At 42.0% G+C, this 24,081-nt stretch overlaps 1 protein-coding gene across 1 annotated transcript in view; it reads right to left on the bottom strand.

The window, feature by feature from the left end:
• hmcn2 (hemicentin 2) overlaps nucleotides 1-23,756 on the bottom strand; it is a 356,871-nt gene extending 333,115 nt beyond the window's left edge. Inside the window, 1 exon segment of the mRNA XM_034169771.1 lies at nucleotides 23,199-23,756. Coding sequence (XP_034025662.1) covers nucleotides 23,199-23,454 — 256 coding nt within the window. The 5' untranslated portion in view covers nucleotides 23,455-23,756.
• Nucleotides 23,757-24,081: the final 325 nt, after the last annotated feature.

Raw genomic sequence — 24,081 nt, 5'->3', positions numbered from 1 at the left:
GCGAATCCGTCCGCACGTCTTTCATTACAAAATCTCCTTTAACAGTGGAATGTCCGGATAAACTGCTGATCCCGACCTCTTCTGAAACTTCTCTGCTCTCTCACGACGTCTTGGGTCAACAGAGGCTTAAATTTGGAAGTTTTCAGCTCGAAACAGGCTGACGACAGCGGCTCGGGGCACGGCGCGCCGTCCGGCGCCGTGGGCTGTCCTTAAAGCGATAGTAACACTCCTTAATCTCTCATCGGCCGTTAAAATTTTCACCGAAAACCGTCTGAATTTCTCGAATGATGTCCACTTGGATGTGCCTTACAGTTTCTGAAAAAATTTTGATCAAGCAAAGCGCCAGTCTCTCAGCAAGAAGTCAGACAAAGGAATTCCGATGGGAGGGGTGGACCAGTGCTCACTCAAAGCCTGCCCACAGGCGAATGACGCAACCGACAGGCGTAAAAAAACTCAGGCATGCGCACGAGGGTTCAAGCTTGTCTGACGCAATCACACGTGATTCAAATCCATATGGTTTTTGAAAAAAATAATAAGGTCGGATACTTTTCTAATAGACCTCGTATTTGACACTTTCAACGCACCCAGATACATTTCTGATGGCCAAGTCGAATAAGTCACTGAAAGTCTGGATCTTAATTTTGATTCAGGACAGTTACAAACCCGAACACTCCAACCCTTCAATCAGATCCTCAAGTGCTGCAATCAAGACATCCATTGTCCACAAAGACAAAGTCAATAAACCTTTCCTCACCAGCAAAAGGAACCTAAGCTGCTGTTTCCACAACCCTTCTCAACATTCCATCTATGCAAGCACTGAAGAGTGTCAGAGCTGGAATACATTCCTAATGAATGCTAGAATTCAACACGATGAGTAGGAGAAAAAGGAAAAAGTGAGAGTTTCTGCGCCCACACTGCACAGCATTAACAGTACCTGCGTTTATGGGCCAGTCATGAGCTCCAGCAACTTGGTGGACATCCCACAAATGTTGAGGATGTCCCAGAGAGTATTCTGTTCAACAGTCACACACTTTGCAAAAATCAACACAAAGTACAAAAAAGAACTGTCAATATTCACAATTGTGTTCAAAGAACATTTGCAAAGCTAAAATAAGGTTCTTGCAAGCACCTTTGCTGGCACAAAGACTTGTGTGATGCCCCTTTAGTTGTTGCAGTGAAGTGTCAAGTTATTTTAGGTATCAAGGATGAAGAGCAATCTTTTAACCACTGTTTCACATAGGATGCTGAAGGTTGACGACTTTGATTCTAACCAGGAGAGAGATCCTGTCTTTGATCCTTGATCTTTGAGTCAATCCCAATTCCTTAAATGCTCTAATCAGGATTTCTGATGAGTTCAGCTGCACAATCAGTCGTCAGAAGGCCCTCTCCTGACCACTTGTTCCTGATTTGTTTGATTCAGATTACATGACATAAGCAAAATGGTGACAAAAACACAATCTTCTTGGTAATTTTCAAAGATCAACAATCACAATGATGATCAGGATCAAAGATTAGAAGTCAATTTTGGCAAACTGCATCTCAGCTCAATATCAGAGATAAGTAATCAGGATAAAAGGGCAGCAATCTGGACCAAAACTTGATCATCAAGATCAAAGGTCAACTATCAGGATCAAAGATCAGTGATTTGGAACAAAAAAAATCAGGATTTGGATCATAGAGCAATGATCAGAATCAAAGGTGAGCAATCAGGATCGAAGAATGTTTGAGAAGAGATCAAAGGAATAAGGCTCACAATTTTAAAAAAAGAGAGATTAAAGATAAATGTCACCAGAGATGCAAATATTTAATGGTTGGACTTTGGCAGAGATGGTCCCTCTTTGAGTGCCCTTCGATTTCTCCTTAGGATTCTTTGCTGACTGTAAGCCTCCTTGCATCTTGGCGAGATTATTATTGGAGATCTTGCAGACTTGTCAAAGTCACAACATTTCTGAATCCACTTGCTCGCAGCTGATGCTTACACCTCCTTATTTATTGTCTATTAGGAAGAAAAAAGCAAACAAACAAGCAAATGAAAAAAAAAAAACAGAACACTGAGAGCATGATCACACCTATCTGTCAGCCACCATGGCTTCTTTGAGATCTTGGGTGTTACATGTTCCTCAAGGGCAGGGAACAGGAAACAGAAGAAATGTGTGGTGTTAGTTCAGCCCCCCGCCAGGGCTGGATAACTGGAGAGGGCTTTCCATCGGTTTAGATAGAAGTGGCTGGGGGTGGCGGTGGGAGGGAGAGATGGGGGTGATTGGGGGTAATTACCCACAAGCAGGCAGCATGTGCTTTTCATCAGTGCTCAAAACCCTAACCCCAGTTAGAGAAGCACTCTCCTCTTCAAGCTCCAGCATTCCCGTCCAGCGCACAGGATTCAACGAGCCACATCAAACGTTTATTACAAATTATGTTTTCGACCTCGCAGAGGTGTTTGGTTGACATATTTGCACAAACTGTTCCTTTTTTCACTTACATACAAACAGACAAACTAAAGCAGGCAGATGTGCAAACAACTGGTCGTTTTACATGTCACTGAGATTGGCATTACCTAAGACAATAGTGCTGCAGGTTTTTATCTTCTCACTTTAACTCAACCATGACTTTGCCATATTAACTGTGTAAATGAAAATGTATTTGTCAGATACATGCGCGTCCATAACGACATGCATACCCAGTGTTTGTATTTAGCGTTCTTTGTGTCTTCCAAAATCAGCATGAACTACAATCAACTGTGGGGAGCAGTACACCATGGAGCAATACAAAGAAGATACTTTGTTCATTCATTCATTTTCTTCCATTTATCCAGGCCCCCATCACAGTAGCAGCAGACTAAACAGCTCCTCCCACACTTCCCTATCCTTTGCCAAGTCTAACTCTTCTTGGGGATCCAGAGGCCTTCTCAACCCAGCTAGGAGATATACTATAATCCAGGGCCTCCTCCCAGTTGCACATGCCTGGTACACCTCCCTCAGTAGACGACCAGTGGACATCTCAGCTGGCTCCATTCAATACAAAGAAAGGAGTCCATCTCAGAAATTCAAGCTTCTCACCCTATCCTTGAGTACAAGCATAAAAACCCAACAGAGGAGTCTCATTTCTGCTAATTGTACCTGCAATCGTATTCTTTTGGTCATTACCCAAAGCTTGTGTCCATTAGGTGAGGATAAGAGCATAAATCCACTGGTAAATCCAGAGTCACTCCTTTTGGCTCAGCTCTTTCTTTACCATGATGGTCCAGTACGGCATCCGCAGAACCTCAGTTGAAACCTCATTCCATCTATTGATCTCACACTCCATTTTAAACCCATGGCACTAGCAAAAGACAACGACAATGAAGTCCAAACTAAAAAAGAAATCTGGACTTACAGTGACTTTTCAGAGGCACCGCTTAACCATCGTCCAGCTTCGTTGCTGTAGCTGGTGCTTCATCGGAATTTTAAAACTGTTGAAAACTGTGAATGAATCCTGACAACATCCTCAATTTGTCCATATTCCGTTTTTGCTTTCTGTCTAGTCAGTTTCTTATAGTTTGCATAGTTCCTGTAACATCAACATTTCGTTTGACCGTTGTCTAACTTCATCCAAACTCCAAAGTCCGACGTAATGGACAAACATTGACAATATCTGCACAGATCAGTAACTAAAGCTCAGACGAGCTGAACGTAACATCCTTGTGTCTCTGATGACTCGTCCACATGTGGGACGTAAAGCAACGTGGTCATACAGAAACAGTAGCGGCAAAAACGTTTCATCAACTACTTTAACTATTTACGCACGTTCCAGCTGTTTGTGGCTAGCTTGCGTGTGCGCACACGTTGTTGTGAAGACAAACAACATCTCTCACCTGTTGTGAAGACAACCAAATCCCCACACCTGCAAGCACTGTGGACATGAGGACAAGGCTGACTGTGCTCGGGGATCATACCCGCTGTTGGTCACGTCGTCGTGAATATTTGCAGGATCATTCATCCACCTTTTCTTGACGATTTGTGACATTTTGACTTTTTTTTAAATCGCTATGTGCTGTGTGACCGGGCCCTTACCCTCACTTATGAACAAGACCAGATAGCTGACCACCTCCACTTACTTTGTGGGAGGAAGAATTGAAAAGGGTGGAATGTTTTGAAGATAAACACTGGAGCTTGATTGCAGTTATGCTCATAGGCGTAGGAGGTGGGGTCTATTTGGGGGGGGGGGGGGGACACACCATATTTGCCCAAATTTCAGAAACCCCCATGACTCTTTAAATTACCATATATTTATATACCCATATTTATATTTATATTGGTGACCAAATAGCGGTTTGATTGTTTACATTAATTGCGAAAATAAGTCTGACATTTTAGGTCATTCTATTCTGTATTCAGAGTCTACATGGCCCATGCCCAAATTTCCCAGCCCATCTGCCCAAATTTGAGCATTTTGCAGAGCCCAGGGGGGGTGATTGCCCCCCCTCGCCTCCTATGCCTATGGTTATGCTACCAATAAACTCCAAATTAAAAAATGTTGTATCTAAAGAGCGTGAGACCAAAAAGCTAGTCTGCGCTGGTATGTTCCCCCGTGGACATAATTATCACACCTTTAGGTTCACACAACATACCAGAAGAGCTGATTTTATGCACCTTGGGGGACATTATGTTTTTGCCTCATCTGTCCAGGCATCTGTCTGTCCAAATGTCATTCTGCAAATGTTTCATTTTTGCATAATAACTAAACAAAGCCTTATCTGACTGAAACCATTTTTTGGTCATGTATTGGGGGAGGTGAGAGGAAGCTTCCTTGTGAAAATGGGAGTCAGGACACTATATAATACAATACAAATACACTATATGCATCTTTAAAGCATGACTCTTCTGTTGTAGAAATTATTTCCAGATTCCATTGTCACCTGTACTATAAAATTATACAGTCACTTTGCATTGCTCTTGTTACTTAAATAATTTGCTCAGCAACAAGAAAATAAGACAAAAGGAGAATCCAAACATCTCCTACTATTTAAAATGATATGAATGTAGCAAACTGTCCTAACATGACTTTGAAACAAAGTGTTCTAGTGGGTTAATTTGCCGCAGGTTCGGGGTAAGTTGATCTGACTCAGCTGACAGATGAAAGTTGCAAAGAATTTCACACTTTGTGAGAACAATCAACAATCAGTCGGCAGAATCAGAAATAACTGTGCAACATTCCATTCATTAAGGCTCCAAAGAATAGGAATTGATTCTCTGTCTTTGCTGTTTCTGCAGCACTTTGAGGTGGAATTCATTTCTTCAATACATCACACATCATGTTCGCTGTAAGTAAAAATGGATTTCTCAGAGCCAGTCTGCCACATTTCTGACCAGTCATGCACTTTCTTCTTGGTAAATAACAGACCTGAGACATCTGGTTCACCTTGTTCTTGTCGAGCTCTCATACTTTGAAATGTCGTGATTTGAGCGTCGCCCTCCTCACAGCTGCTGGACACTGTGATTTTTCTTCTTTGGTTTGTTTCCTCTTGAGCTTTTTGTATTCTTAAATCTTCCCTCAGTGATTTTTTTTTCTCCCTTTGTGAATCCTTTCAATAACTGACCAATGCCTGAATATTAAAAGAGAGCTAGTAATAAGATGGTGACGTGCTTTAAAACTCTTGAAACAACTGATTTCAAAATGTAGGCAGCGCTTCAAACATGTAACATATTTACAGTAACTACAGAAAATTGAGTTAGCTTTTGTTGACTAATTGAATGGTGTAATTTCCTTCACACTTGCTTCTCTTTCTACTAGGGGAGCTACAACCACTACCTTTGCAAGGACTAAACCAAACCAACTTTTTTAGGTTCCTTAGATAACCCCAAAACACAATCAGGATGTTCTGGCCTCAAGCCAGCTATCCAAGATGGCGTCCAAGAAGGCCACCAAAATAGGGTTTCTCTATCTCTGTTTCTCACTAAAACACCTTTAAACAACATATAAACAACTTCCTACTATGTATTTTAATGATAAGGGACCACTGGTGGCCATTTTGGACACCATTTTGAATCTTAAACCCATGAATGAATTTAGTTTAGGCACATATGAGTTTGCTGTGACCTGCAATGGTCTTCCTATTAAATCTCTGTGATATTTAAGTTGTTTAAATGTTGTTTAAAGGTGTTTTAGTGAAAAACCCCATTTTTGGCGGCCATCTCGGATGCCATCTTGGCTAACTGGCTTGAGGTCAGTTTTTATTTTTGGGAACATCCTGATAGTGTTTTGGGGTCATCTAAGGAACCTAAAAAAAGTTGGTTTGGTTTACTCCTTAGAGGGTGGGGGGTCGTAGCTCTCCTAGTATTCCAGATGTTAAAAGGAATGTTGTTTCTTTCTGCCGGTTCCACAGTCGGTGTGTTTCTTTGGCACAGAGCCACGTGGAACTGATGTGGCTGCTTCATAATCTGGAGTCTGCAAACTGCCTCATGCTTTCTGCTGCTCCACTCTGTCCCATGTGTACTCACTTCACCTCCTTCTTGTTATCGTATTTATCGTTAAAAGGTTCAGCTGTAAATAATTCAGCTGTTTGCAATGCCTCCAGTAGAAGATCCACTTTTGACACCTTCAAGGACAGTTGAGTCCCAGTTGGGTTTTTGTCTTGGATGTTCTCAGGGTGTCAGTATCTCTATTTTTAGGCTTGATTTACATGACAGAATTTACCACACTTTGCCCCAAAAACCACTATTTTTGAAGAAAACTGCAGCTTTTGGCACAGTATCCTAATGTTGTAGTACTCAGGATTAGTCTTGGTCTTTGGACCAGCCTCAAGATCACTTTTTGATGGTCTCAATCTCATCACGGACTTCATCAATCAAATTTTTACTCAGTCTCGTGCCGTCACTGATGTCTTGTCACAAATGTTTTATTTGAAAACCAGTCAAAACCACATTAGTGGGTATATCACAAAATGATCTGCAGTTAGACCACGGAATGTTTGACTGCACTGGCTGTGGCTTTGAAAACGTATCAATGTTGCGATGGTCTGACGTCTTTTGAAGCTGAAGCCCCTGTCACACAGAAGCAGGGGCTCTGCCAGGGATTTTGAGCCTTATGAAAAGAAAACTTACTGAGCCACTCCCCATATTATTTTGTCAGTATTATAATTACATTAGGGGCCTCTCTGGGCCCCTGTCAATCATGGCCCTAGAATCCCTCTCCTTATTCTTTTCGGCATCCCTGCACAGAAAGCATGCGTGTGGCATGTTTGTGGCAACCATCGGCATGCAATATCTGCCAGCACTTGGTGCCAATACCGCCTACTGCTGCCGTGTGACCACTGAACGTGTGCAGCGTTCAATGAGTTTAACGCATTGTGTAAAACCTGGGTGTCACCCTCTGCGTCCTGAGTAGTGTTTTATCAACTTTGCCTTTTTTTAATATCATGGATTTGGAGTTTCTGATATCTTAAATATAATTACTATATAGTACTTTTATCATTATTTTGTACTTGCAAAAAGAGTCCTTACGTTTCCGTATATCTTGAGTACAGCTTGTTCTGTTTTTTTAGGTTTAGGTATATACTTAGCAAACTCTATACATTTATACACGGCTTGATGCTGTTTTAGAAACAACTAAAAACTTACAGTATTGTTTAAGAAAACAGAGAAAACTACAGCCTTTAGTGCTGAATAATTGTGTTATACTGTTTGTACTTGATGGTCTAATGGGAAGGACAAGAGTTACTATAGAAAACCTGATACTCATGAAAAAACTGCATTGTTGTCATAGATGGTTAATGTATGGAAAAGGACTATTGAATAAAGACTGATTTCAGCTATTAGTGTTTGTGGGTGTTTCTTTTTTGAGGGGGTGGGGGGGGGGGGCAGATCTTTCAGAGGACAGTTGTGCTTGTTGATTACATATTCCACAATTTCTTGTCAATGTATTATACAGTGTGGGATTTCCACTGGTCCATTCCATGTTTTGAATTAGTTTCACCCTGCATTGGTCTCAGTCTTGACACACTCTGGTTTCTGTCCCGTCTTAGTCTTCTTTTAGGTGGTCTTGACTACAACACCGCTTCAACATCATCTTCACTTACAAGTCAGGTCAAGTCTGGGAGTATGCGCTAGTGCTGCACTTTCGCCACATCCACCACCGTGGGACCACTTTGGGTCCTGGATGGCAACCACCCAGACAGACAACTAGTCCATTCCCACATCTCAAACTAACGATCCATCGGCTGTCTCCAGCTACTGGGGTCCTCAACACTCACACAGCAAATTTTGCAGAGTAAAATATAATCTGCCAGGATAACATTTGGTCCCAGTCCAAATAGAGTTAAATATACTCTATCACAGTGTAAATTTAACTCCATCATGCTGTGAGTGACTCTTCTTGGAGTATATTTTACTCTGCCAGGATAACAGGCACCTCCACAGTGGATCACGCACAGAGAAATGCGACACATGACCAAAATGTTGTAGCTGATGCTCCCCCTTGGCACAAAGTCATTCCAGTCAGATCAAAGCATCCTATGAAGAGACCCAGTATTAAAGACATCCAGTTGTCACCTTAGATGACAACTGGACAGCAGACTGACCTTAGTTTTTCCTTACCACTGTCGCCTGTGTGTTTGCTCAGGGGGGTTGGTAAGGTGCGACCTTACCCGTGTGAAGCACTTTAAGGCAGTGTTGGTGTGATTTGGTGCAATAAATAACATAAATTGAAATTGAATTGAATTAGGTCAATGGTTTGCATCCAAGACTCACAACCACACAGGCTGAGGACCCAGAGAAATGAATGCCAATGCCAAGATAAGTGAATATCTCTTATGTCTTCAGGAATAGTTAGGTCCATACATTTTTGGACATTGACACTATTTTTGCAATTTTACCACTATACGCCACTACAAAGGATTTTCACACAAGAAAACAGATCTGGATTTGAGTCTCCCATAGATATTCTGGCAAACCATGGTTACAGTTTCTGCTTAAGAACATTTTCTGTGCCACTCCACCATGAAGCTGTGTACTTGGAGATGCAACAGGAAAAAAAATTACATGCTGCACAGTTTCTCTAGTGACAGCTACAGAAGATTAGAAATGCTTCAGAGATGTCTTGGTGGCTTCCCTCACTTGCACTTCCTTTTTTTTCTTTACTGCCTACTCTAGACAAATTTATGATAAAGCACCATATTGTTTCTTTTTCTTCATGACTGATGTAAATGAACGCAAAGACAGTGATTAAGAAACATTGCTGCATTCATCTCCTGGCTTGTCTAAAGAAAATTGGCTGTAAAAGTGATGATTTGTGTTTAAAAATAGTAAGTCTCTTCAACTGCCCCCTTGTTTTGACTCGAGGTGGCCACAGTAGATGTGAGGTGGATCTGTATGTTGATTTGGCACAGGTTTTACACCGGATGCCCTTCCTGACACAACTCCACATAACATGGAGAAATGGGCAGGGGTGAGTGTCAACTGCACTTAAACACTCAGAAAATGGAGGGACTGTGTATACAAATGGCTGTAACTACTCAGATTTTAATTCAATGTTTTTGTTATAGTCCTTGAATTAAATATAAAAGTCAACACTACAAGCACACATTGACTGTTTCTTTTCAACTATCTTGTGGTATATTGTGGTGTACAGGTGCACAATTCTACACACACACACACACAAACATGCCAGTGTCCAAATACTTATGGACCTGACAGTGACTGTTTCACATGGTTTTATATATTAATAATTATCAACACACATTAATTATATGATTAATTATATAATTACCTTAATTATATGCTCACTCATGGTACAGGGCATCCTAAACAGGAAGTGCCAATTTTCAAATCCACAGTAAAACAGGAAATGTTCAAATGTCAAACACTTCCTGGATTGACAAGACGAGATGCCATGGAATCTCTCGGGAACTCAGTGGCAAGATCACACTCAAACGAGATCCCATGGAATCTCGCGGGAACTCAGTGGCAAGATCACACTCAAACGAGATCCCATGGAATCTCTCGGGAACTCAGTGGCAAGATCACACTCAAACGAGATCGCATGGAATCTCGCGGGAACTCAGTGGCAAGCTCACACTCAAACAGGAAGTACCAATTTATCAGTCACAGTGAAACAGGAAATGTTCAAATGTCAAACACTTTCTGGCATGGGTGGAGCTAGAGCGGAGGCTGGGGTTTCACTGGACTATCCTGAAATCTGATTGGACACAGATGATTGACATGTCACAGCACCACACGTCTGGTTGAAAGAGCTGCATTTTCAAATCAGTGAGTCACGTTGACTGCTTGGTTCCTCCTCTCCAGTACTTAGTGCTGTGCAGTGGTGGACACCGTTCCGATAATCCGATAACAGATAATTATCGAAGCTAATGTTTTCATTATCGGATTATCTTTGTAGATAACTTTAAAAACCATTATCGGACCAATTATCTTCCGATAAATTTTTGTCCGATAACTTTTAGACCGATAAACAAAGTAAACAAAGCTGAACAGCGACAAAGATTTTTAAAATTTAAAATCAGTTCAACACCTACCTGTTAAAAGTTTCCTAACAGATGTATAATTCCACCCTCTGCAAACAGAAAAGAACTGCTTTCAGGAGAAACCACTCCAGTCTCTGCAGCCAACAGAGAACTGGTCACACACAAAAAAATCATTTGTTTTAACACCATACTGATACACTGGCAATATCACCCAAGTCATCCAGAGGCATACTTTTTTAACTTATGGTTCAAATTTTAACCAAACTAATTTTGGACAAGTTATTTAAAATTACTGTCATGTCTGAAGTTTTATAAAGTGAAAATATCAGATATATGTTTTAGTTTTAAAGTAATGTGCTAATTTTTAAGGTTTTGTGAGCACATGCTGTGCCCAGCAGTGCATTATGGGTAGGATAGGGTAATCTCAGTACGTTCACGACAGGACAAATGCATTTCAGACACTCTGTTCAGGCTCCACGGACAACAGCATTAAACTCTAGTGCCTAAAACTCACATGAATATATTCTCTGGGTTTATAGACGTTGTTATTGTATTTGCGGTTGTTAAATTCCACGCATCTTAAATGTAGCAGACACGGATTATCTGGAATTTTGTTTTGGCAAGTTTTCAAGGCCTCTCCTGCCATCTACTGGTCAGTAGTGTTCATGGCAGTATTTGCCCTAAGTACTAAGCGTCTGGACACCATTAGATAGCAGTGTTCTATTTATTTTGACCCCGGTTATATCAGATGGTTGTCAAATCAACTTTTTGGCTTTGCAAATGGCTTTTTTTTTTCTTTTTTTTTTTTTTTACAAATTAAGTTTAAAAACAAAACAAAACAACAACAACTAAGAAAACATTACAAGACAGCTCTGCAGTGTTTGCACATGCACAGTGCGAGCGTTTGGATGCTTGTTACTCTTCAGCAGCAGGATACCCTCACGACGGCCGACCAAAATAATATCAAACAGGTTTGATTTTCATTCGACCTTGTTACTCCACGTACACTACACGATGCAGGACGCTCGATTAACCTGAAACTCGGTCCAAAAAATTCTTGCACAAATGAAAAATCATCTGAAAAAGGGCCAAAAGTCGCACAGTGTAAAGCCAACATTTATGTGTCAAGACAATACTGAGTGCACGTTTTACAATATAATAAAACATGCGCACGGCACTAATAAAATGAGCGCACATTCTCTCCACATGCAAAACATTTTGGGATGACACTTCCAGGGCTCCATAAAAATGCCTGTTTTTACAAATCAAAAATGGAATATTTTACAAAAGCACATTTATCTTTAAACACCAACACACGACACACGTCACATTAACGTGTTGGTTTACATAATGAATGACTGAACCAATCAGTGTTTAGCAGAGGCACTTTTACCCAGAATCCTTTGCGATCTGTCTGTGTTTATTACAAAACCTCAGAATTAGTGCATTATTCAACATTAAAAGATATATGTTATATTTTAACTTTGTACAAATGACAGAATTGAGATTAATGGAGTTATTCTATCGGTATTAATGTTATTTATAAATCAAAACCATAAATCAGTATGGCTTTATTTTCCAAGACCTCCACCTGACCGGAGCATTGTGATTGGTGGAGAGCTGGTTTTATAGCTGCTCTCAAGGTGCTGCTGTGTTGGAAGCTGTGTAGTAAACAAGAGCTTCCAGCAGGGGGCAGGATGTTCAAAGATACGCTCAACAAAAATATAAACGCAACACTTTTGGTTTTGCTCCCATTTTGTATGAGATGAACTCAAAGATCTAAAACTTTTTCCACATACACAATATCACCATTTCCCTCAAATATTGTTCACAAACCAGTCTAAATCTGTGATAGTGAGCACTTCTCCTTTGCTGAGATAATCCATCCCACCTCACAGGTGTGCCATATCAAGATGCTGATTAGACACCATGATTAGTGCACAGGTGTGCCTTAGACTGCCCACAATAAAGGCCACTCTGAAAGGTGCAGTTTTGTTTTATTGGGGGGGATACCAGTCAGTATCTGGTGTGACCACCATTTGCCTCATGCAGTGCAACACATCTCCTTCGCATAGAGTTGATCAGGTTGTCAATTGTTGCCTGTGGAATGTTGGTCCACTCCTCTTCAATGGCTGTGCGAAGTTGCTGGACATTGGCAGGAACTGGTACACGCTGTCGTATACGCCGGTCCAGAGCATTCCAAACATGCTCAATGGGTGACATGTCCGGTGAGTATGCCGGCCATGCAAGAACTGGGACATTTTCAGATTCCAAGAATTGTGTACAGATCATTGCAACATGGGGCCGTGCATTATCCTGCTGCAACATGAGATGATGTTCTTGGATGTATGGCACAACAATGGGCCTCAGGATCTCGTCACGGTATCTCTGTGCATTCAAAATGCCATCAATAAAATGCACCTGTGTTCTTCGTCCATAACAGACACCTGCCCATACCATAACCCCACCGCCACCATGGGCCACTCGATCCACAACATTGATATCAGAAAACCGCTTACCCACACGACGCCACACACGCTGTCTGCCATCTGCCCTGGACAGTGTGAACCGGGATTCATCCGTGAAGAGAACACCTCTCCAACGTGCCAAACACCAGCGAATGTGAGCATTTACCCACTCAAGTCGGTTACGACGACGAACTGGAGTCAGGTCGAGACCCCGATGAGGATGACGAGCATGCAGATGAGCTTCCCTGAGACGGTTTCTGAGAGTTTGTGCAGAAATTCTTTGGTTATGCAAACCGATTGTTTCAGCAGCTGTCCGAGTGGCTGGTCTCAAACGATCTTGGAGGTGAACATGCTGGATGTGGAGGTCCTGGGCTGGTGTGGTTACACGTGGTCTGCGGTTGTGAGGCTGGTTGGATGTACTGCCAAATTCTCTGAAACGCCTTTGGAGACGGCTTATGATAGAGAAATGAACATTCAATACACGAGCAACAGCTCTGGTTGACATTCCTGCTGTCAGCATGCCAATTGCACACTCCCTCAAATCTTGTGACATCTGTGGCATTGTGCTGTGTGATAAAACTGCACCTTTCAGAGTGGCATTTTATTGTGGGCAGTCTAAGGCACACCTGTGCACTAATAATGGTGTATAATCAGCATCTTGATATGGCACACCTGTGAGGAGGGATGGATTATCTCAGCAAAGGAGAAGTGCTCACTATCACAGATTTAGACTGGTTTGTGAACAATATTTGAGGGAAATGGTGATATTGTGTATGTGGAAAAAGTTTTAGATCTTTGAGTTCATCTCATACAAAATGGGAGCAAAACCAAAAGTGTTGCGTTTATATTTTTGTTGAGTGTAAAAGTGTGGCCTCATCGTTTGGATCTGTTGTCACTTTTAATACTACTAGAAACCATTGTGGCATTAAAACTCAAATTCAGTTTATTAGTAGTTGCAAATGTACGAGACAATATTAGAATTTACCAGTTATCTGTAACTTCCGATACATTTTGGGTGGTTTATCGTTTTATCTTTATCAAAGATAACTTTTCAGTTATCTGATTATCTGTTATCGAAGTGAATTTTTTGGTTATCTGTGCCCACCACTGGTGCTGTGTACCACAAAAAGTTCTAATCCACCTTAGTAGAAGAAGAAAAATGTTTGCTCCAGATTTGAACTGAACATGTCATTTGAACTATGGACTTCTAATCACACCAAACTTATATTGGTGAGTAAACGACCGTATTTTATGCCAGAAATGAGGTCCAGGTTGTTAAAAGCAGCATTTCTCCTTTAATTTGGGTGCCTTATTGTTGTTGACTTATTATTGCAGCAGATAACTGAAACAGTCCTTCAAATGGTGATACAACCATCAAATTCAGAACAAATACAGCTGGAGCAAAATTAATGGACCAACTTTAACTTTTGACCCCTGTACAAACTGAAACTGATCTTTGTCACCATTCTTCCTGCTTTTACCTCATAAGTCCATAACATCCAGTCACAGATTGTCCAAACTGTACCTTTTTTGGAATCTTTATGATCAGGCAAATAATGTGGTGTAGTTTTCTATATCATTGGAGCATCTTTTAATTTAGACCAGGGGTGGACAACTTGTTCCAGAAAGGGCCAAGAGGGTGCAGGTTTTCTTTGCAGCCACTGATTCCATCCACTAATTCCTGATGTACATGGTTATTTTAGAAAATGTAACTTTTTCTATGTTTTGGCCTTTCATCCATACAACAGTTCTGATTTAGGCAAGCAGTAAGCTTCGATGGCCTCAGATGAAACTCACCCGCAAGAAGAAAAAGTTGCAGTTCCTTGACTGGCTGCTTGAGGCTGCCTCAAAAAGCGAGCAGGTTCCCATACAAGTCCATGTAAAAATGTCCAACTTTAGAGCAGAAATATGTTTACAGCCTGATACAAAGAACTGTTTTGGTGTCTATACGTAGTTGCCTCCTCCATGGCAACTGTACGGGGGAACTTTTTTTTCTAACTTCTTAGTTTAGGATGTTATAAATTATAAAGTTATGCATGACAAGGAGAGTTATTTCCTTTGAGTGACAGCATGTCCCCCTCTCATAACAACCATGAGCCAGCATTCGCTGGCAGTGGCCCTTAGATGGTGTGGCAGCTTGGTCTCATTTTTTTTGTGCTCCCCCTTGCGAAAATGTGTCACGAAAATGTGACACTGTTTTTTATTTTGCTATTTATAATCTTCCCTTCTCCTAACTCTAACCATAAGCATAGCATAAGTGTGTACTCTCCCCAAACATTAACCATGACCCCCCAGAACTCCCCCTTTCACCCCACATTTTGTGCCCTCGTCATGAAATAAATTTGTGCCCCATTACGAAAAACTCCCAATTTTCGTACCCCCGTCAGGAACCCACAGATTAATGTACTTTTTGTTACCCATTCCCATGAACTGCCGTGAATCTGGGTTGGTTGTGGAAGCTGTTTCTTGGCATTTTCAGCAAATTCTTACAAGCACTTAAAATAATATGGCTTGTTGTGTGGTGAAATGTCCTAACAGATCATCGAAGATGTCTCTGTCACAATATTGGTGCTGAGTGAAATCTTTGTCTTATTTAATGTTGTGTGCAAAGGGCGTTAGCACTTTTAGCAGCTATCAGTAGCCTGATCCATTATGTCCCTTCAATGCATGGTTACTGAGAAAATAAGTGGCTCATAACTTTTAATGCCCACACCAAAGAAAACTGTTATGAGAACTACGGTGCAGTTCCCAAGAATATGATTTAATAAAACACCGGAACCATGGTTAGCCTATTAATTTAGCTGGTTCGGAAGTGAAGATAGGGGTGTGTTCGGAGTTCTCTGATCAGACAACGAAGACACCCACGTTCCATCTCTTTATCCATTTTATGACTTTGTCATGACATAACCAAAGTCAGCGCTGCCAATCCTGCTAATATGGAGATGTACAGACATGGGCTTCATATTGGCTGCTCTGGATCTCTATAGGAAACCTCTGGGTGACGTCACGCAGGCTTTGTCCAGTATATGTACAGTCAGTCTACGGTTTTAAGTACGAGGGCTGTCAATAAAGTATAGGTCCTTTTTATTTTTTTTCAAAAACTATATGGATTTCATTCATATGTTTTTACGTCAGACATGCTTGAACCCTTGTGCGTATGCGTGAGTTTTTCCACACCTGTCGGTGACGTCATTCACCTGTGAGCACTCCTTGTGGGAGGAGTCGTCCAGCCCCTCGTCGGAATTCCTTTGTCTGAGAAGTTGCTGAGAGACTGGCGCTTTGTTTGATCAAAATTTTTTCTAAACCTGTGAGACACATCGAAGTGGACACGGTTCGAAAAATTAAGCTGGTTTTCGGTGAAAATTTTAACAGCTGATGAGAGATTTTGAGGTGATACTGTCGCTTTAAGGACTTCCCACGGAGCGGGACGTCGTGCAGCGGTCCCAGGCGCCGTCGTCAGCCTGTTTCAAGCTGAAAACCTCCACATTTCAGGCTCTACTGATCCAGGACGTCGTGAGAGAACAGAGAAGTTTCAGAAGAAGTCGGTTTCAGCATTTTATCCGGATATTCCACTGTTAAAGGAGATTTTTTTAATGAAAGACGTGCGGACGGGTCCGCGCGTCGGGACGCAGCCGGCGCAGTGCGGCGGCACAGGAAAAACACCTCCGTGTTGATAACCATTTGTAAAATCCAGGCGGCTTTTGATGGCTTTCAGTGGAGTGAGTATATGACAAATTGTTTAACAGCTGGACATGTTCCAACTTGTCCTTAAAGCTTCCAACACGGAGGTGTTTTTCCTGTGGCGGAGCATCGCGGCGGCTGCGAGCCGACGCTGCAATCCGCCCACACGTCTTTCATTAAAAAAATCTCCTTTAACAGTGGAATATCCGGATAAAATGCTGAAACCGACTTCTTCTGAAACTTCTCTGTTCTCTCACGATGTCCTGGATCAATAGAGCCTGAAATGTGGAGGTTTTCAGCTTGAAACAGGCTGACGACGGCGCCTGAGAGTGCTGCACGACGTCTTGCTCCGTGGGAAGTCCTTAAAGCGACAGTATCACCTCAAAATCTCTCATCAGCCGTTAAAATTTTCACCGAAAACCAGCTTAATTTTTCGAACCGTGTACACTTTGATGTGTCTCACAGGTTTAGAAAAAATTTTGATCAAACAAAGCGCCAGTCTCTCAGCAACTTCTCAGACAAAGGAATTCCGACGAGGGGCTGGACGACTCCTCCCACAAGGAGTGCTCACAGGCGAATGACGTCACCGACAGGCGTGGAAAAACTCACGCATGCGCACGAGGGTTCAAGCATGTCTGACGTAAAAACATATGAATGAATTCCATATAGTTTTTGAAAAAAATAAAAAGGACCTATACTTTATTGACAGACCTCGTATCTGAAAAATGCAGCTTCTGCAAAAGTTCAGCCAAGGAGAAGAGTTTGGAAAACACCTGTTTCAGCATTGAGAAAGAAAACAGAGTTTTTGTCTTTTTTCCAGGCTTCTGATTGGCCAACATGGCTATACGGCAATGTTGCATTCACATACTGACTAGAAAAACCGTCATGTCAGTCATCAGTCAAAGCCACTATCAATGGCAGTGGCAGACTTGAGGTGTGGTCATTTTTTTGTTATGAAGGACATGGACAATAAGACTCTTCATTAAAAAATTCAGCAGAGTTCACACAGTGTGGTATTCATATGGTAGATTATAAATGTAACTTTTTGTGAGGTTTTGAAATATTTCTCTCTGTAATATCACAGTGACATAACATGGGTGACTCTCTGCACTTAAATAATCCATCGTTCACTGTCTTCTCTGCTCTTTCTGTCACAGCCAACATGTGAATGCAGCATTACAGTTATATCCCCACCTGTTGCTTTGGCATGCTCTTGACTTCTCTTGGACAGAGATACTTCTAAAATGCCAAAGACAGACAATCCGTGGTTTTAAAAATGCCTGTGTACATGTCAACTTAGCATAAGACACATTCGACCTGCCGACTCAGATCACCGCAGACAAACTCACTGCTCACTCTGTCAAGTTCCAAACACTGTGTCAGAAGAGACAAATGAAAGCTCTCAACATGTTCTGTTTCTTCAGCCAGACCAAAGTGCCCGTAACTCCTGACACTGACAGACTGCAAGTGAGATGTCAGCCATTTAGGTGCCAGAGTGCACGTGGGAAACATGCCACTTCCACCATACAGGGAAAAATCACACACAAAAATTGCTAATTAATGCTTGTTATGATTTGAAACTGACCATAGACCATGTGCAGTCTGAAAGCTATGAGGTACATTATCTCATATTGAGTATATGGAGGAAACAGGGACGTAGCACTGACAGGGAATATTATGACAGAACTGCAGACATTTAGAAATATTGCTCTGATTGAAGCACCAGTGCTGCCCAACAAAAATCAAGAAAGCTGGGAATCATGTAAGGCATTAACCATCCTCAAGACTTAAAAACATCTTTAGATTCCATCATCACAAAACCACAGATCTGAGATGAATCTGCATGTTGATTTTGTACAAGTTTTACACCAGATGGCGCAGAGTTCTTGACACAACTTCACACTGCATGAAGAACGGGCAGGGGTGGTGTTGACCCTTCTGGAAACATGCACACTAACCCGCTTGGCCACCCACACTGCCCAACTTACAAAATTAATTGTAATGTGGATACACAAGTAAATTGCCCATAAGGACAAGAGACACAAGTGTAAGTTGATTTTTCGCTGTCAGCCCAACTTATTTTCACCACAAGTTACCGTCTCAAATGAATAAATAGTTGAGGCCTTGCCGAACATTTGAGTAGCTTTTTTCGCCATCTAGTGGGCAATATGAACATTTCAGGGCTTCTGTACATTTCTTACTTGAAACCCAAAATTCACTTAAAAAAACATTTAGAAATGCCAAAAATGTGTGATTCTTTTGGCAGGCAGAGCTTTCGCCTCCTAGTATTAACGTATAAAAATTTTGATTTTGAGAGTTTTATCATTCTTGAGTTTTAGGACACAGAAGCTTTTGCTGGCTGGCCAGTAGGACATCAATTTCTCTTGAAAAGCACAACTTACAGTTGTGAATTAATGCAAGCTACTGCAGGTTGGCTGTGAGAGGTCAATAAACGTAAATACGAGGTCTGTTAGAAAACTATCCGACCTTTTTATCTTTTTAAAAAACTATATGGATTTGAATCATGTGCGCTTGCATCAGCCAAGCTTAAACCTTCGTGCGCATGCGTGAGTTTTTTCATGCCTGTCAGTTGCGTCATTCGCCTGTGGGCAGGCTTTGAGTGAGCAGTGGTCCACCCCCCTCGTCGGATTTTCATTGTCAGGAAAATGGCTGAGCGAATCAAATTTTGCGAATCAAATGGCTGCTGAATCAAATTTTTCCAGAAACTGTGAGAGACAGCCAGGTGGAAACCATTTGGAAGATTCAGACGGCTTTCGGTGAAGATACTCTGGGCATCACACAGATTAAGGATCATTACAACCGGATTAAAGACCGCCCACAGCGGCACAGGGCGTGCCGCGCTCTGAGCGGCCATCGACAGGCTGAAACGACCAGATCATTTCCAAAGTGAAGGCTGTGTTGATCTGGGACGTCGTCTGACTACCAGAGAAATTGCAGAAGAGGTGGACATCAGCACTTTTGCGGCACATTCCACTGTTACAGGAGATTTTATAATGAAAGACGTGCGGAGGAATTCGCGCGTCGGGATGGAGCCGCTCATGGCGCACAACAAAAAGCACATCCGTGTTGCAAACCATTCGGAAGATTCAGACGGCTTTCGGTGGCTTTTCAGTCGAGTGAGTATCCGAGAAATTGTGTAACAGCTGGCCATGTCACAGCTTGTCCTGTGAGACATCCAACACGGATGTGCTTTTTGTTGTGTGCCATGAGCGGCTCTGTCTCGACGCGCGAATTCCTCCGCACGTCTTTCATTACAAAATCTCCTGTAACAGTGGAATGTGCCGCAAAAGTGCTGATGTACACCTCTTCTGAAATTTCTCTGGTAGTCAGACGACGTCCCGGATCAACACAGCCTTCACTTTGGAAATGATCTGGTCGTTTCAGCCTGTCGATGGCCACTTGAAGCGCGGCGCACCCTGCGCCACTGTGGGCCATCTTTAATCCGGTTGTAATGATCCTTAATCTGTGTGATGCCCAGAGTATCCTCACGAAAGCCGTCTGAATCTTCCGAATGGTTTCCACCTGGCTGTCTCTCACAGTTTCTGGAAAAATTTGATTCAGCGCTGCTCCAGCCGCTCAGCCATTTTCCTGACAATGAAAATCCGACGAGGGGGGTGGACCAGTGCTCACTCAAAGCCTGCCCACAGGCGAATGACGCAACCGACAGGCGTGAAAAAACTCACGCATGCGCACGAAGGTTCAAGCTTGGCTGATGCAAGCGCACATGATTCAAATCCATAGTTTTAAAAAAAAAAAAAAAGGTCAGATAGTTTTCTAACAGACCTCGTATATAACAATTTTCGCTATTGTAATACTGTTTTAAATTACTCCAAAATAAGCATGACTATTTTTTAATGTAATTTATTCTTCACTTACCTAATCCAGTTTGATATCATGCATTAAAATTGTGAATAACAGCTTGGATGGGCTGCATAAGATATCAGATTTCAAAATGGACTGTGGCATCCTTACATTTGGGAATGGCTGCAGTAACATCACATATTCTGTATTATTATATGGCTACAATGGTACGCACACTCTGACTACTGATACTTTCCCATATCAGACTTAACCATGACAATCAGTCCGGATCATCAAGCGCCTTGGGGCAACTGTTTGTTGTGATTTGGCGCTATATAAAAAAAAAATTGATTGATTGATTGATTGATCATGTATATTTGGGACTTTGTTTACAATTTTCACAGTGCGAAATAAAACAAAACAAAAGCGAACAAAGAAATTTTGAGAGATGAAGAGGACATGCAAAATGAAGACCAAGAAGATGAAAACACAGCTCTGAACAGCCATGCAATAAATTAATTATTAACCTTGCTTGCTCGGTTAATAATCCTTTATTATCTACCTTACACGAGAAAGTATACATAGACATATAGAGAACGTCAGCATTGCATAACTGGGAATAAATCTGCTTCACTGAAGTTTCTGTACAATAAATGAATATTGTTTTGTAACATTAACTTTCCCGAGCTACAATTTCATAACTCACAGTCTTAGTTATGATAATGATGAGCCCCTCCCTTCGGCTTTCACTGGCCTTCAGCTGTGGTGAAAAGCTCAAATTGTGCTCGGTTACCAAGTTAGCATTTCTTGGCCACCTCATCTACAAAATAATGGAGCCGCCACTGGTTCATCTAAAAACTAAAAAGTTTGCAGGAGCATTGTGGTGTGTACAAGTTTACTGTGAAGGTCTGTTTCATGTAACTGATCCTGAATCAGCTGGAGGTTGCAACATGTGCTAATTATTTCTGGATGCAACAGGGGTAATTAACTAATTAATTAATAACAATAATTGTATTTAGAGTGCATTCGGAAAGTATTCACAGTGCTTCATTTTTTTTTCTCCACATTTTGTTGTTACAGCCTTATTCCAAAATTGATGAAATGCATTTTTCCCTCAAAATTCTACTCATAACACCCCATAATGACAACATGAAAATAGTTTTGGTTTTGTTTTGTTTGCAAATTTATTAAAAAAAATAAAAAACTAAGAAATCACATAAATATTCACACCCTTTGCTCAATACTCTGCAGCATCTCTCAACCTCCATCAGATTGTATGAGGACCGTTGGTGCACAGCTATTTTCAGATCTCTCCAGAGATGTTTAATCTGATTCAGGTCTGGGCTTTGGATGGGCCACTCAGTGACATTCACAGAGTTGTCCAGAAGCCACTCCTTTAATATCTTGGCTGTGTGCTTAGCCTCATTATCCTGCTGAAAGATGAACCGTTGCCTCAGTCTGAGATCAAGAGCACTCTGCGGTCATGTTTCCCTCAACCCTGACCAGTCTCTCAGTTCCTGCTGCTAAAAAACATCCCCACAGCATGATCCTGCCACCACCATGCTTCGCTGTAGGGAAGGTACCTGGTTTCCTCCAAACATGATGCCTGAAGAATTCAATCTTTGTCTCATCAGACCAGACAATTTTCTTTCTCATGGTCTGAGACTCCTTCGGGTGCCTTTTGGCAAACTCCAGGCAGGCTGCCATGTGCCTTTTACTAATGAGTGGCTTCTGTCTGGCCACTCTACCATACAGGTCTGACTGGTGGGTTGCTACAGAGATGGTTGTCCTTCTGGAAGGTTCTCCTCTCTCCACAGAGGAATACTGGAGCTCTGACAGAGTAACCATCAGGTTCTTGGTCACTTCCCTGACTCTGGCCCTTCTCCCCCAGTCACTCAGTTTCGACATGTGGCCAGCTCTAGGGAGAGTCCTGATGAATCTGAACATCTTCCATTTACAGATGATGGAAGTCACTGTGCTCAGTGGGACCTTCAAAGCAGCAGAAAAGTTTCTGTACCCTTCCCCAGATTTGTGTCTCCAGACAATCCTGTGTCCGAGATCTAAAGATAATTCCTTTGACTTCATGCTTGGTTTGTGCTCTGACATGCACTGTCAACTGTGGCACCTTATATGTAGACAGGTGTGTGCTTTTCCAAATCATGTCCAATCAACTGATTTTACCCCAGGTGGACTCCAATTAAGCTGTAGAAACATCTAAAGGACGATCAGTGGAAACGGGAGGAACCTGAGCTCAATTGTGAGCTTCATGGCTGTGAATACTTATGTACTTATATGATTTCTTGTTTTGTTGTTTGTTTTTGCTTTATTTTGTTTTTTATACATTTCCAAAAATCTTTAAAAAAAAAAATTCACATTGTCATGATGGAGTATTATGTGTAGAATTTTCAGAAATAAATGCATTTCATCAATTTTGGATTAAGGCTGTAACATAAAATGTGAAACAAGTGACCGAAGTGGAGTGAATACTTTCCTGGACGTATTCACAAGAAGAAAGTCCTTCACAAACCAAACCACACTGTCACAAGTCATTAAAAATAATTTTAAATTAATTATGTAAAAACAAAATTCATTCACTAAGCAATTAATTAATTTAAAAAGCAATTAATTTTGCATAAATAATGCCATATTCGGTTTTAGTAATTGTTACTTAAGGAAAAAAATTGCCTACAATAAAGTGAAATTAAAACAACTACAGCAGCACAAAGATGCATCTAAACATCTCAAGAACAAACTGTGTGATCAGAAGGTACCTGGGTCGTGGAAGGGGACCAGAACAAAGTTTTTGATAGGTCTGGTCCTCCGGCTGAGGGTCTTCTCCAGGATCCGTGAGGCGCCATCGATCACCTGTTTCAGATCGTCGTACATGGAGCCGGTAACGTCGAACACAAAAGCCAGGGTCGAGGCACTCTCCCCGGATCCGTCATCCTGTTGCGCCTGTGCTGCCAAGAACCTGTGCGCGCTGACGCACAGCGCCAGGACGAGGCACTTCAGGAACACACCGTTCATTTTTCACATTTACTGCATCTGCCTGCTGGAAGGAGGCGAGTCACACCAAGAAGGGAAAAGTGACAAAAGTGTTCAGAACAAGTCAAGCACGTGCGGGACTGATTCCAGTCGGCTTCAAAGATCTGTGGAACACGGCAGCTCAGCGGAATGCAGCGGAATCCACGGGAACATGTCCGTGCGTAAAGTTTGTTTGGAAAGAGAGGAGCGCGCCGCGCGTACTGGCCCCTGGAGAGCTGGTGCTCTGACGCTTCAAGACGGGGGCGGAGAAGGTATTAAAGGCTTCCTCAGAGCCAACCTGATGTGTGTGTGTGTGTGTGTGTGTGTGTGTGTGTGTGTGTGTGTGTGTGTGTGTGTGTGTGTGTGTGTGTGTGTAACTCGACCTCAGCGTGACTTCCCCTTCCATTCAGCCCCACAATCGCGCGGGGCCCCTGAGACGCGCTTCTTAACAGCTTTCCGAGCAGAGAGCAGCCCGCGGCCTGTGTCAGACAGACAGCCAGAGAACATTATCTCAGCAACAAGCCCCGCTCTTTAAAATAGACGCCACTCTAATTTTACACGGCCGCTGTGGGAAATGCCCACCGGGACTGTGAATGGATGAAAGGTTTCGACACGCCGCGCACAAATGTC

This window comes from Thalassophryne amazonica, chromosome 5 (genome assembly GCF_902500255.1).
Source record: "Thalassophryne amazonica chromosome 5, fThaAma1.1, whole genome shotgun sequence".
NCBI lineage: Eukaryota > Metazoa > Chordata > Actinopteri > Batrachoidiformes > Batrachoididae > Thalassophryne > Thalassophryne amazonica.
The sequence above is the reverse complement of the archived record's forward strand: the minus strand, read 5'-3'. Positions and strand labels throughout refer to the sequence as shown.